This window comes from Myotis brandtii, unplaced genomic scaffold (assembly GCF_000412655.1).
Source record: "Myotis brandtii unplaced genomic scaffold, ASM41265v1 scaffold687, whole genome shotgun sequence".
Lineage (NCBI taxonomy): Eukaryota > Metazoa > Chordata > Mammalia > Chiroptera > Vespertilionidae > Myotis > Myotis brandtii.
The window spans coordinates 1,933,553-1,946,242 of record NW_005370687.1 but is presented as its reverse complement, the minus strand read 5'-3'; the positions used below and the strand labels follow the sequence as shown (position 1 = coordinate 1,946,242).

General features: G+C 37.9%; 1 protein-coding gene across 1 annotated transcript in view; it reads right to left on the bottom strand.

Moving 5' to 3' along the window:
• Positions 1–12,020, bottom strand: part of LOC102239984 (chromosome unknown open reading frame, human C6orf106) — a 57,359-nt gene extending 45,339 nt beyond the window's left edge. Inside the window, exons 1-3 of the mRNA XM_014529587.1 lie at positions 12,010–12,020; positions 10,806–10,960; positions 4,036–4,233 (exon numbers count right to left, since the gene is read on the bottom strand). Coding sequence (XP_014385073.1) covers positions 4,036–4,233; positions 10,806–10,960; positions 12,010–12,020 — 364 coding nt within the window. The remainder of the gene's footprint in view (positions 1–4,035; positions 4,234–10,805; positions 10,961–12,009) is intronic.
• Positions 12,021–12,690: the final 670 nt, after the last annotated feature.

Sequence of the window (12,690 nt, the reverse complement as noted above, 5' to 3'; positions counted from 1 at the left end):
GGGGGGGAACATTTGTAAAGATGAACATGTGAAATTACAGGTATTTAGTGAGAGAGGGCCAAGGGTCTTATAAACATGCCCACATCATGAAGAACTATCCACACAACATGCCAATTGCACCCCCGCTGAGAAACTCTGAGAGCACAATCAACCTAAAATGGGGAAAGGGAATCCATGTGTAAATTATTTAATATAGCAAAAATTCCTTTTGAGGAAGAGAAATTAGCTGAAACACTGTATTATTATAAAAAATAAGAATGGATTCTTTCTAAAGCAGTGGTTCTCAACCTTCAATGCCGCAACCCTTTAATACAGTTCCTCATGTTGTGGTGACCCCCAACCATAAAATTATTTTCGTTGCTACTTCGTAACTGTAATTTTGCTACTGTTATGAATCGTAATGTAAATATCTGATATGCAGGATGTATTTTCATTGTTACAAACTGAACATAATTAAAGCATAGTGGTTAATCACAAAAACAATATGTAATTATATATGTGTTTTCTGATGGTCTTAGGCAACCCCTGTGAAAGGGTCGTTCGACCCCCAAAGGGGTCGCGACCCACGAGTTGAGAACCGCTGGTCTAAATACTATAGAGACCACTCCACCAAAAACAAAACAAAAAAAAATACAAGCTTTGTTGTTAATACAGAAAGATGAGGTACAGAGAATTACCTAACTTGTCCAAGTTTATGCCCAGGCAACCTGGTTCTACATTCTGAATTCTTACCACCACACTACGCTCAATGAGCTAATAAGCTAAGAATGAGCAAGAAAAACTAGGAAGAGCCAATCATGAGTAACATGGCAGGTGTTTTGTGTGTTTTTTTCATGTATTCTTAGTTGTGGTTTTTATGTATATTATATGCACTTTCTGCCAGTCACTTAACACCTCTGCTATCAGGATGTGTTTTATAATCATCAGTAATCTAAACTCAATGAAATACAGTAAGTTTGTAAAATGAAATTAAATTCCTTGCTAAAACAGATAAAGAGTTTGCAAACTACACACCACAGAGCCCTGACGGTGGGTCACCTCAGACAGGGAACAGAACAGGCTAAGGAAGCTTTCAATTCAACAAAACCAGTTTCATTTTTATCTTTTCCCCTTATTTGAAGGGGGCATTCACATATGCTACTATCAAGGAAAGGATTCCACTGATTAAGAAAAAAACCTAGAAAATCATGGAACCAGATAAATTATTAAGATCCCTTAAAACTTTTAGATTCCATCAAGTCCTGAGAAACAACTCACAGACTACATGACCAAGAAAGGCTTTAAATATTTTACTGCCTCCAAAGCTAGTATATTTATACTCTACCTACTTCTAGAATTTGAAAGAGATGTTACAAGTACAAACTGAATGTCCCAATACTGATAATTATTTTCAATTTAACACTAAAAACATTCACAAAACAGGACTAGCACTCTCAAACACTGGAGAACACCAAGAAGCAGTATCTTTGCATCGAAGGGATTTTCTTTAAAAAGTCATGTGTTATCTTCCCCCTCCCTTAAAAATGCTAATATTCATTTTAAAAATCCACTGATCAGCCCTGCCTGGGTAGCTCAGTTGGTTAAAGCGTCATCCCAATATGTTGCAGATTCGATCCTGGGTTAGGGCACATACAAGAAGCAAGAAGCAACCAATGAATGCATAAATAAGTGGAACAACAAATCAATGTCTCACCATCCCTTTCCCCACCTTTCCGCTCTCTAAAATCAATTTAAAAAAAATCTATTAAGAAGCCACTCTCTGCTTTGCACTGGGCTCAGCTTTTTGAAAAGTTACAAAAATAAGTAAGACATGTATCACCATTTTTGTTTGTTTGTAAATCCTCACCAGAGGGGGTTTTTCCCATTGATTTTTAGAGAGAGTGGAAGGGAGAAAGGGGGAGAAACATTGATGTGAAAGAGACACATCAATTGGTTGCCTCCCGTATGGACCCCGACCAGGGCCGGGGATCGAACCTGCAACCCTGATATGTGCCCTTGACCGGGAATCAAACCCAGGACCTTTCAATCCTCAGATGGACACTCTAACCACTGAGCCAAACCAAACAGGGCTAAACAGTTTGAGGCCGTAAAACTATTTAAAGTTTCCACTGCCTGTCAAAACATATGAGAACATTAATTCCGGGTTTCCTTCAAATAACACCAAAGGCCCCAATGCCAGTTAAGAGCTCCCTGAGGAGCCCTAGCCAGTTTGGCTCAGTGGATAGAGCCTGGACCTGTGGACTCAAGGGTCCCGGGTTCGATTCCAATCAAGGGCACATGCCCTGGTTGCGGGCTCGATCCCCAGTCAGGGTAGTGCAGGAGGCAGCCAATCAATGATTCTCTCTCATCGTTGATGTTTCTAACTCTCTCTCCCTCTCCCTTCTTCTCTGAAATCAATGAAAATATATGTATTTTTTTAAAAAGAGCTCCCTGAGGAGAAGAACTATTTCCTATTTCTTTTTCTTTGAATTTCTAGGACATGGGATATAATGGAACCAATAAGGATTGATCTGTGATTAAGTATAATTACACAGAAAAAAAAAATGATGACTCAAGGGTTTCAGGCCTGATCATCTCACTGAGGTGCCAATGAGAAGAATGTAAGTTTGCCTGGGAGATGTTACAATTCAGAAATCTACAGAATATCCAAGTGTTCTGTCCATAAACAGTTAAAATATAGGTTTGGTGCTCCAAAAAGAGTTTGCAGCCACAGATATGAATTTGAGCATCACCATGAATGCTGTACTGGTGAGAGCGGAAACCATGTGGGTAGATGAGGTCACTGAGCATGATCAGAGCTCAGCTCACAATCTAGTAATCTTAAGGCAAAGATGGGACTCGACAGAGACAGAGCAAGAACATTCAGAGAGGAAAGAGAAACAAGAGAGGTATTATGTGGCTCTAGGAAGGTACACATTTCAAAAAAGTTTGGTGCCAAATAATAGAAGATTAGTTAGTATGAAGACTGCTAGATCTGGTAACTGGTTTATCACTGATAAACATTTAATTGGAGTGGGTAAAGAACAGATTGGGTTGAGCCCTGGCCAGTGTAGCTCAGTTGGTTGGGCGTTATCCCATGCACTGAAACGCTTTCAGTTCGATTCCTGGTCAGGGCACAAGCATTGGGGTTTTGGGCTCGATCCCCAGTAGGGTGCATGCAGGAGGCAGCTGTCCAATGTTTCACTGTCACATCAATGTTTCTCTCTCCCTTCCTCTCTTCTTTCTCTCTAAAAATCAGTAAAAAATGTATTATTGTTTTTTAAAAGAAAATTTTATAAAAGGAATAGATTGGGTTGAAGAATAAATGGAAAACAGAAAGCCAAGATGGTGAGTATAGATCACTTTGTTCAGAAAGTTTGGCAATAAAGGTGTAAGAGGCATTAGCAGCTTGACAGGTCATCAGGTTGAAGGAAGTATGCACATTTTTTTGTGTGTTAATCCTCACCCAAGAATACTTTTCCATTGATGTTTTAGAGAGAGTGGAAGGGGGAGGAGGAGAGATAGAAACATTGACGTGAGAGACACATAGACCAGCTGCCTTTCGCACACGTCCCACTTGGTGCATGGAGCAAACCCATAACCAAGGTACATGTCCTTGATTGGGAATCGAACCTGTGACCGTTCAGTCCACGGGTCGTCACTCCAACCATTGTACCACACCGGCCAAGGCAGAAGTATGCACATTTTGTACGTTATCTTTTTTAATATGACTTGTGTCTAGATATTCTGTAAACAAAGACTGCCTTCAATGTTCTTATAGTACCTACTAGATTATATAACAAAAACAGCAACATTACTAAATCACTGTTTAGAACGCAAGATATATCTCATATAATTCACTAAATTTTAAGTAAAATCCTAGTGTAAAAGGGAAAGCACTAGATTGAACCAGATGGTCATTAAATTCAAGTCATTCACCTGCATGGAGTGGCTGTTTAAAAGAGGCCATGCCCTGTAATGTAATTGGCAGGGTCTATGAGCAACACTGGGGATGCATTAATTCCTTCACCCTGGGTCGCACAAGGACATACTCACCTCCATAGTAGAGTCCTGTAGCAGTGCACATCCGCCACTGTCCCTGGTACATTCCGGCTCTGCTGGGGCTGCACATCTGGACGCTGACGTCTGCAATCTCTTGGGGCTCTAGTGATCTCACCATCACCATGTTCACATGTCCAAACTGGTCTCCCCCGACATATTTAAGACAAACCCCTGGAGGCCAGGCCTCTGCCCCTGAGTTCAAGCAAAAGAAAAAAATGTTAGGCAATCAGTGGTTCCTTGCTGGGTGCAATTCATTACGAAGCCATAGAAGAAGCCTCTTTCTTTGTCTCTCAGACATGTAATCCTACCCACATACCCCTAAGCTATAGAACATCTCACATGACTAATCAGAGGGAATTATCAAAGTAAACAACCTCTGACCAACAGTCTACCACTAAGAGAGGGTACATACAGCAAAAGCAAGGCAGTTCCTTAAGATGTGTTTCAAGTGACCCCAGAAGAGGCCATACATCAAACTAAATCTGTAGAATCTAAGAATGATATATGTGCACTGATCAGTGTTGCTCAATGGTTAGAGCATCAGACTGTGCACTGAAGGGTCATAAGTTCAATTCCTGGGGTGCAAGTTCAATCCCCAGCCCGTTAAGACGCATGTGAGGCAATTAGCCCATGTGTCTCTCTCACATCTCTCTCTCTCTCTCTCTCTCTCTCTCTCTCTCTCTCTCCTTTTCCCTTCCTTCTTTCCATTCTCTCTAAAAATCAATGGAGCCCTAACTGGTGTGGCTCAGTGAATAGAGCGTCGGCCTGTGGACTGAAGGGTCCCAGGTTCGATTCCAGTCAAGGGCACATGCCCAAGTTGTGGGCTTGATCCCCTGTATGAGACTTGCAGAAGGCAGCCAATCAATGATTCTCTCTCATCATTGATGTTTCTATCTCTCTCTCCCTCTCCCTTCCTATTTGAAATCAATAAAAATATATTTTTTAAAAATATCAATAGAAAAATATCCTCTGGTAAGGATTAACACAGCATGATATATGTGAAGAGCCATTAAAACAAGCACAGGGCCACATCTTTGGATGCTTTCTCTACTAATAGGTAACACACAGCCATTTTCACGCTAACATTTTAAGCTGAAATGTATAGTAAAAATATGTCTGACTCTTCCCAGTTTTTTCACCCAGGCAAGAGGATGAAACATACAAGAAGTAATTTCTATGACACTGTTTACATTTCAAAACTGCTTTTATTGCCCAGTCAGAGTGGCTAAAGTGGTTAAGTGTCATTCATCCTGTGTACCTGAAAGGTTGTAGGTCAGTGATGGCGAACTTATGACACGCGTGTTAGAGGTGACATGCGAACTCATTTTTTTGGTTGATTTTTCTTTGTTAAATGGCATTTAAATATATAAAATAAATATCAAAAATATAAGTCTTTGTTTTACTATGATTGCAAATATCAAAAAATTTCTATATGTGACACAGCACCAGAGTTAAGTTAGGGTTTTTCAAAATGCTGACACACCGAGCTCAAAAGGTTCACCATCACTGTTGTAGGTTCAATTCAGTCAAGGCACACACCTGGGTTGTGAGTTCAATCCCCGGTTGGGGCGAGTACAGGAGGCAACGGATCAATGTATCTCTATCTCACCCTCTCCCCTCTTCTCTCTCTAAAATCAATTAAAAACATATCCTAGTGTAAGGACTAAAATAAAAATAATTTTTAAAAGAGGTGTCAAGTGAAAGTTTCATGTGCAGGTTCAAACTGTAATGGGGAAAGCATGAACAGTGCGATAAACTTCCCTGACAACAACACAATGAAGTGTGTGTGATGACACCAGCCAGAGGACAGGAATGTCAATACAGAGAAATGGCTTTTCAGGAATGTCTTTCCTCTTTTGGAAGTGGCAAAGATCTTATTTGGTACCTACTCCTGTGTATCTATTTTCATGTAAACTAATGCAAATGAGAAATCTATCTATTGGCTTGATCTAGCTAGTCATAGGTAGCCACATCTTGACTAGATATGATTTTTCCTGTGAAATCTCTCCAATACATTCCTTTTTACTCTAGACAGAAACCCCTATATATCCTTTTTGAGGAATCTATACATTCATTATACAAATAAACCACTATGAAAAGGTTAATATGGCAGGGCTCCCAGGACACATCATGCTTGAAATTTACCTCCTGACAGTATTCTAGGATGCCTCACTACCTTGTTCTAGAACTGTCTGGGTATTTCTATTATACATGATGGCTTGCTACTGAAAAGAGAACCAGAGAGGAAAGCAACCAGTGTCTACTGCTGAGATCTCAGCCCCATAATAAGCAGCATCCTTTGTGGCTCTTGGATCTGAAGGGCTAACAGATGAAACAGTCGCAGTATGTTTTGTCCCGACTTCTTAAAAAAACACACACAAAACCTGCCAGCAAAGTATCCTCTTAAGTATACACTGCAGAAAGCAACTGTAGCTGGTGCAAAGGTTGTGAGTGATACACTGGTAATATATGCAAATTCTGTTTTTCATTTCTGGGCCTATGTCCTGGCAAAAGCATATCTGTCTTATGTCAAGAGTAGTAGCAGCTGACATTAAGCATCTTGGAAAATGTTGAGTTCTTTAAAGACCAAGATCCAAGAGGGAAATTAAACTACTGTTATAAGGCTGAATTCACAATTATTCTTTTACATACACACACACACCCCTGTAACAAGACAATGTCTGTTTATATGAAAATCCAAGAATGTGTCTGTTTTTGAACCTCTAAGAAAATAAGGAAAACCAAGACTGTCTGGATATGGGAAATACTTGGCTGTCCAGGGAGACTAAGTTGGTAAAACATTAAATGATTTATGTTAATTTATGCAGCTACAGTCCTGATCTTTTTAGTATGCTAGATATCCTATTGATGTTGTAGTTAGAGAGCCTCTTGAAAAAAACAAACAAACAACTGGAAGAGCATCTACCATCAACTCTAAAGTGTTAATCCATTATAAAGTGTTAATTTATTATGAACTGAAGAACCATCATCTGCCTTCGGAGAGTTACCAATAAATCACTATGACATACAGTTCTTATAGCCCTAACCATTAGGTCAGGTGATTCTGAAAAAGTCAAAGATATTGATTCTTATACAGAAGGAAGGGTGAGCCATTTGGGCCACCTGGCTAAGTATAACTGAAACCAGGATTTGAGTAGCATAATACAACAGGTTTCAAATTAAGTCTGTTACAAACTGGCTTAATGGGGGATGAATATATTTATAAGAAAGACTAATCTCTGTTTTATGACTTTCCAAGATAAGTGTCACAAGCCTGCATATGATTAAGGCTGTGATTCTTCAGCTGTCATGGAATAAAATTTTATTTTAAAAAAATAAAAAGTAAAAAAACAAAATTATATTATATTGTGATTTTGAGATGATGGAGAGTATGGCAAACATGAAATAAAAGTCAGTCAGTTCCAGAAAGCCTGGGACTTACTCGGTATGTGATTATAGAAAGTGTTTGGAGACAGTAAGGAACATTCAAAGAGCAATGCAGAAGTCAACAAATCTCAGTAAGGATCGCCTATTCTCTTAACTCCTATAAATTTAAAGACTACATTTGAAATTAAGTGACATAAAAATAGGAACCTTCATTAATTTTGTCACCATTTTTTCCCTGTACCTGATAAATTGACTAGAACAGAAAAATTTGTTGAATGAATGAAGCAGAATGAACTCTATAATCATACTGAAGAGAAAGGTAGAAAGCTTAGTATTTTAAGGAGCCAAAAGAAAAATGGAGGACTATTTATTCTTTCTCAAGTTCTTCTCCCAACTCTTTTATATTCACTTCTATGTAGTTCAAAAAATAAAGATGCCTCTAATGGCACTCTCATATGACAATCATATCTACTTCACAAAGTCAGAGAAACACCGCAGCTATCACTACATGCTTAACATTCACTACACTTGGACAACAGAGCATGGTTGCAACAACTGAGAAGCTAGCTGTACGTGTTGGTAAAGAGTATTGTCTACATTCATCTTTAAGGGACAGTTTCGAATTTTCACTTTAAACTCCAATGTAGTTTCCTGCTCAAGTTTCCCAAGCTTCTAACATATAAATAGTGACAAAGTTTGGATCATGGGATTTTGTATCTATGTCATTAAAAGTCTCACTTCTGTTTTTCTGTGTTCTAAATAAAAGAATTTTTAAACAGTATTAGGAGTTTAATTTTAAACAATGTGTGACATTTATCTTCTTTGAGGAAGCGGCTGAGACAACTATGTGCAGTTTCTATTAATCTCTTCTGTTGTATACTTGAATGCCTGGCATGCCTAAAACATGACAGCAGAGAAGAATCATGAAAATTATTTATGAAACTTTCAGTGAGCACTATCTCTTAGGGAAGATTATGAATGAGAGTAAGAGTGCCAGAGGAGAAACAGCAAAGGCCTGCCCTACTTCTGTGTTACTACTCTAGTTCCAGCTAGAAGTCAGGCCAGATTAGGATGATGCCAAAGAACCAGTGCACATGCGCACTTTTCCTCTCTTTAATAACACACCTGTCAGTTTTAGGATACCAGGTTCTCCTTAATAAAATGGAAAGCATTTAGCTTATAGATAGAAAACTATTTTATGACTGGCTGAACAAATTCCAGAAGAATAAAAAAAACTATTTGTTCAAAGTACCTTGAAGGATAAAATCTCTAGCAATTGTTGCCCAACTTTTCAAGAGGTGTGCAAGAACAAAAATGCCTTTTACAGAAAAAAGGCTGCAGACCCAGAAGCTGTTTTAAACTGGAGTTACTATATAAAAACAGGAGGAAAAGGCAGTCAGGCTCGCCAATACAGATTTTCTCCAAATCAGAGTGAAACGCAGGCGCTTTTGGGTTCTGATTTTACATTCTAGCCATTTTATGTCAATCCTCCCAAACCCTCCTATTAATCCAAGTGACTGTCTAGTGAATGAGCAGATATATCAAAAGGTTTTCTAAAATATAAAATGGTTATTCTGCAACAAGGTAGCATTTAAAATATTTCAACAGTACTCTAACAACTTTCAATATTTAAAAGCACTAAAACAAAATCATGGAAGGCCAGACCATTTTTACTATAAGTAAACAAGGTCTTAGATTAATTTTTTAAAACTTTTGAATAGTTCATAATTTCTAAACAAGTGTCACTCATTTCAAAATTTCATGTGTAACTTTCAAAGCATTTTTTGATAAGTAACAACAGGTTTTAGTAATACTACAATGATTTCTCCTATGGGGAAATGAATAGAAGCCGACTAAAGAGATTTTTTCATATTATTAAAAGCATGCAAGCCTTAGCTGATTTTGCTCAGTGGATAGAATGTCGGCCTGCAGACTGAAGGGTCCAGGGTTCAATCCTGGTCAAGGGCACATGCCAGGGTTTCGGGCTCAATCCCCAGTAGGGGATGTGCAGGAGGCGGCTGATCAATGATTCTCTCCCTCTCCCTCCCTCCCTCTCTGAAATCAATAAAAATATTTTTTAAAAACAGCATATTAAGAAAGAAATTAGGCAAAGATAATCAAACTTCAAACAAGTAAGAATTTCAAGAAAATAGAAAACATGGGTATTTTCTTATATTACCATGTGCCTCTCAAACTAACAATGTACCATATTGTTACAACTAAAAGGGAAAAGAAAAGAAACCAATGAAAATTTCACATAGCCACAGATGTCTCGTCATCTATAACACTGGGTCAATCCAAATTATGTGTTTGCTCCGTGACACAGTGAACTTGCATCCAAGGGAAAGTTACTTCTAAATAAGCCAGAAAAACTAAGATTAACAACTTGGTACATTAGTTATTATATAAAAATCTAGCTTAGCCAATCTTTTCCAGTCATAAAAGAAATATAAAGAACTGAAAAGTAGTCAATAAAAACTCACTTTTATAGGGTTTGAGCCCCCAGAATTTTACATCATCTCCTATCAATTACCTTGCTAGCTAGCGTTTTCCCACAACCACCAATTTTTAACTAAATATCCTTTTGCCTAGATTTCTATCCCTCAGAATTTCTCTGTCTCATTAATAACAAGGATGTTAAAGCATTCTCATCCAGTCAGCATAAACTGTTATTGGATGGGACAAGGAATACTAACTAAATCCACTCAATTTTAAAGTCATTAGAAAATAATTTAACAATTAAAAGGTAATAATTAACAATTACCAAATACATATTCAGACACTATTTTCAAAGAACTATGGTTAGCTTAATTTTAATCTTTCTTAAAGTAGGTAATATACCAAAACAATGTTTAAAAAAAAACAATTTCTCAATCTTTCCATCTTTCCAAAATGAGCAAATCCCCATACTTCTTACTGTTTTTCAAAGTGGTATTAATGTTTCAGATATCTCAATGAAATTTCAAACAGAATCATCATGTGGTTGTAAAGAAATGAGCTTTCAAAAAAGCAGATGCTCACAGCTCTTTCTACCTACCTTGTTCTATTCATGGCTGTACCTCCTCTAGCCTGCTGGAAATAACTGGAGATTAACTAGAGCAGAATTAAAGTGATGGAGTAGAACCACCACGCACAGGCCTAGTTCCTGCCGTCAAATGAATACTGAATTCTTTAGGTGCCATCAAGACCAAAATTGTTCTTCCTAATCTAGGGTAGGGAATATTTCATTGATGTTAGGTCATCATATCAATACAAGAAATGCTACACCATGTGTAAGAAAAATCTGAGAAACACATTCACATCTGTAAAACATTTATTTCTTTTAACTACTAAGAAAGAGAAAACTGGACAAGGAGAATTGCCGATTATACATTTACCAGAATTCTGGATCCGCCATGTTTTTATAAACTGAGTATCAGGAGGTATCGACTCCCCTTCTCCTATGGTGACATCTTCAACAAAAGACATAGAGGGCATACTGATGTTTGGGCTCTCGAAGTCATAATAGGCGCCAATTGCTGCTTGTAGGTTCCTACAAATAAAGAGAAAATATAAAGATTTAGTCTTGTCTACAGCATATCATCCTAATTGTCGAACAAAAGGAATAAGCCAGTTTCTTAGGGTTTGTAATAGCCATTGATTTTGGCTGAGGAACAACAGGAAAAACACCAGAACCAACAAACTTGTGCACCACTTTCTTCCCAAGGTGCCCACATAAAAAGCAACAAACATTGCCCTGACCAGTATAGCTCAGTTGGTCAGATGTAGTCCCGTACACCAAGAGGTGGCCGTTCAATTCCTGGTAGTGCACATACCAGGGTTGCAGGTTCAATCCCCAGGTGGGGTGCTGCAGGAGGCAACTGATCGACGTTTCTCTCTCACATGAATGTCTCTCTCTCTCTCTCTCTCTCTCCCCCTCTCCCTCTCCCTCTCCCTCCCTCTCCTCCTCTCTCTAAATAAAAAACGAGTAAAATTTTAGGAGGCAACAAATATTATCACCATCAGCTACATACAGTGGTTCTCAACCTTCTGGCCCTTTAAATACAGTTCCTCATGTTGTGACCCAACCATAAAATTATTTTCGTTGCTACTTCATAACTGTAATGTTGCTACTGTTATGAATCGTAATGTAAATATCTGATATGCAGGATGGTCTTAGGTGACCCCTGTGAAAGGGTCGTTCAACCGCCAAAGGGGTCGCGACCCACAGGTTGAGAACCGCTGAGCTACAATATGAGGAAATTTCCCTCTTACCCACAAGGATAGCAAGTATGGGTACAGCAAGTCAATTAAAAGAGAACTCCTCTGGCAACTATGACTGAAAGTCAAAGCAGCTCCACTTTTTAAAACATTCTAATTTTTTTTTTTAAAAGCAATATATGCACATGGTTTAAGAAGTTTCATATAGTGAAAAATACCCATCTTATCTCTTCTTTCCTACACACACATAATCGTTCATATAACTTTAAATATCTTTCCAGAACTTCCTTATGCACAAATAATATATATTATTTCACCCCTTTTTACACACGTAGCAACATATTAGACACTGCTCTTTGCTTTATTCACTCAACACTGTACCATGAAGACATTTCTATATCAGTACATAATGAGTATCCTTACTGTTTTTTATATCTGTGTCCATTTTATAGATACATCATTATTTATGTAACCAGTCCACTTTTGAGACTGTTTCCAAGCTTTAATTCTTCCATAAATAAGCTTATGCACTCAGCAAGTGCATCTATAGGATAAATTCCTCTAAATGATACTGCTGGGTCAAAGGGTATATATTTATGGTTTTAATATACACTGAGTGGCCAGATTATTATGACCACCTGACATTGTAGGCAAATTAGCTATAATTTCACGCTGAAGTTGCTAGAGGGTCAGACCATTATAAATAGGGAAGCAGGTTGTTTACCACGACAGAAGTGATTTTTTTCTGAAGATATGGGTAAACAACGCAATTTAACAGCCTTTGAATATATATTATCTAAACTTCCCTCAATAAAAGTTATTCATTTAATGAATGCTCCCACCAAGAATGTATGAGTGTCTATTTCCCTACTTGCTCATCAACAGTAATTCTCCAACATTTTGGATTTTTGTCAATCTGATAGGTAAAAAATAAGATCTCAATGAGGTCTTAAAATGGTTTTCTCCTTTTGTGAGAGAGGGTATCTTTTACATGTGTATGAGACATTTGTAGTTTCTTTTTTGGAAGCACCATTTTGTAAATGTTGGTGTTCTTTTTAATTA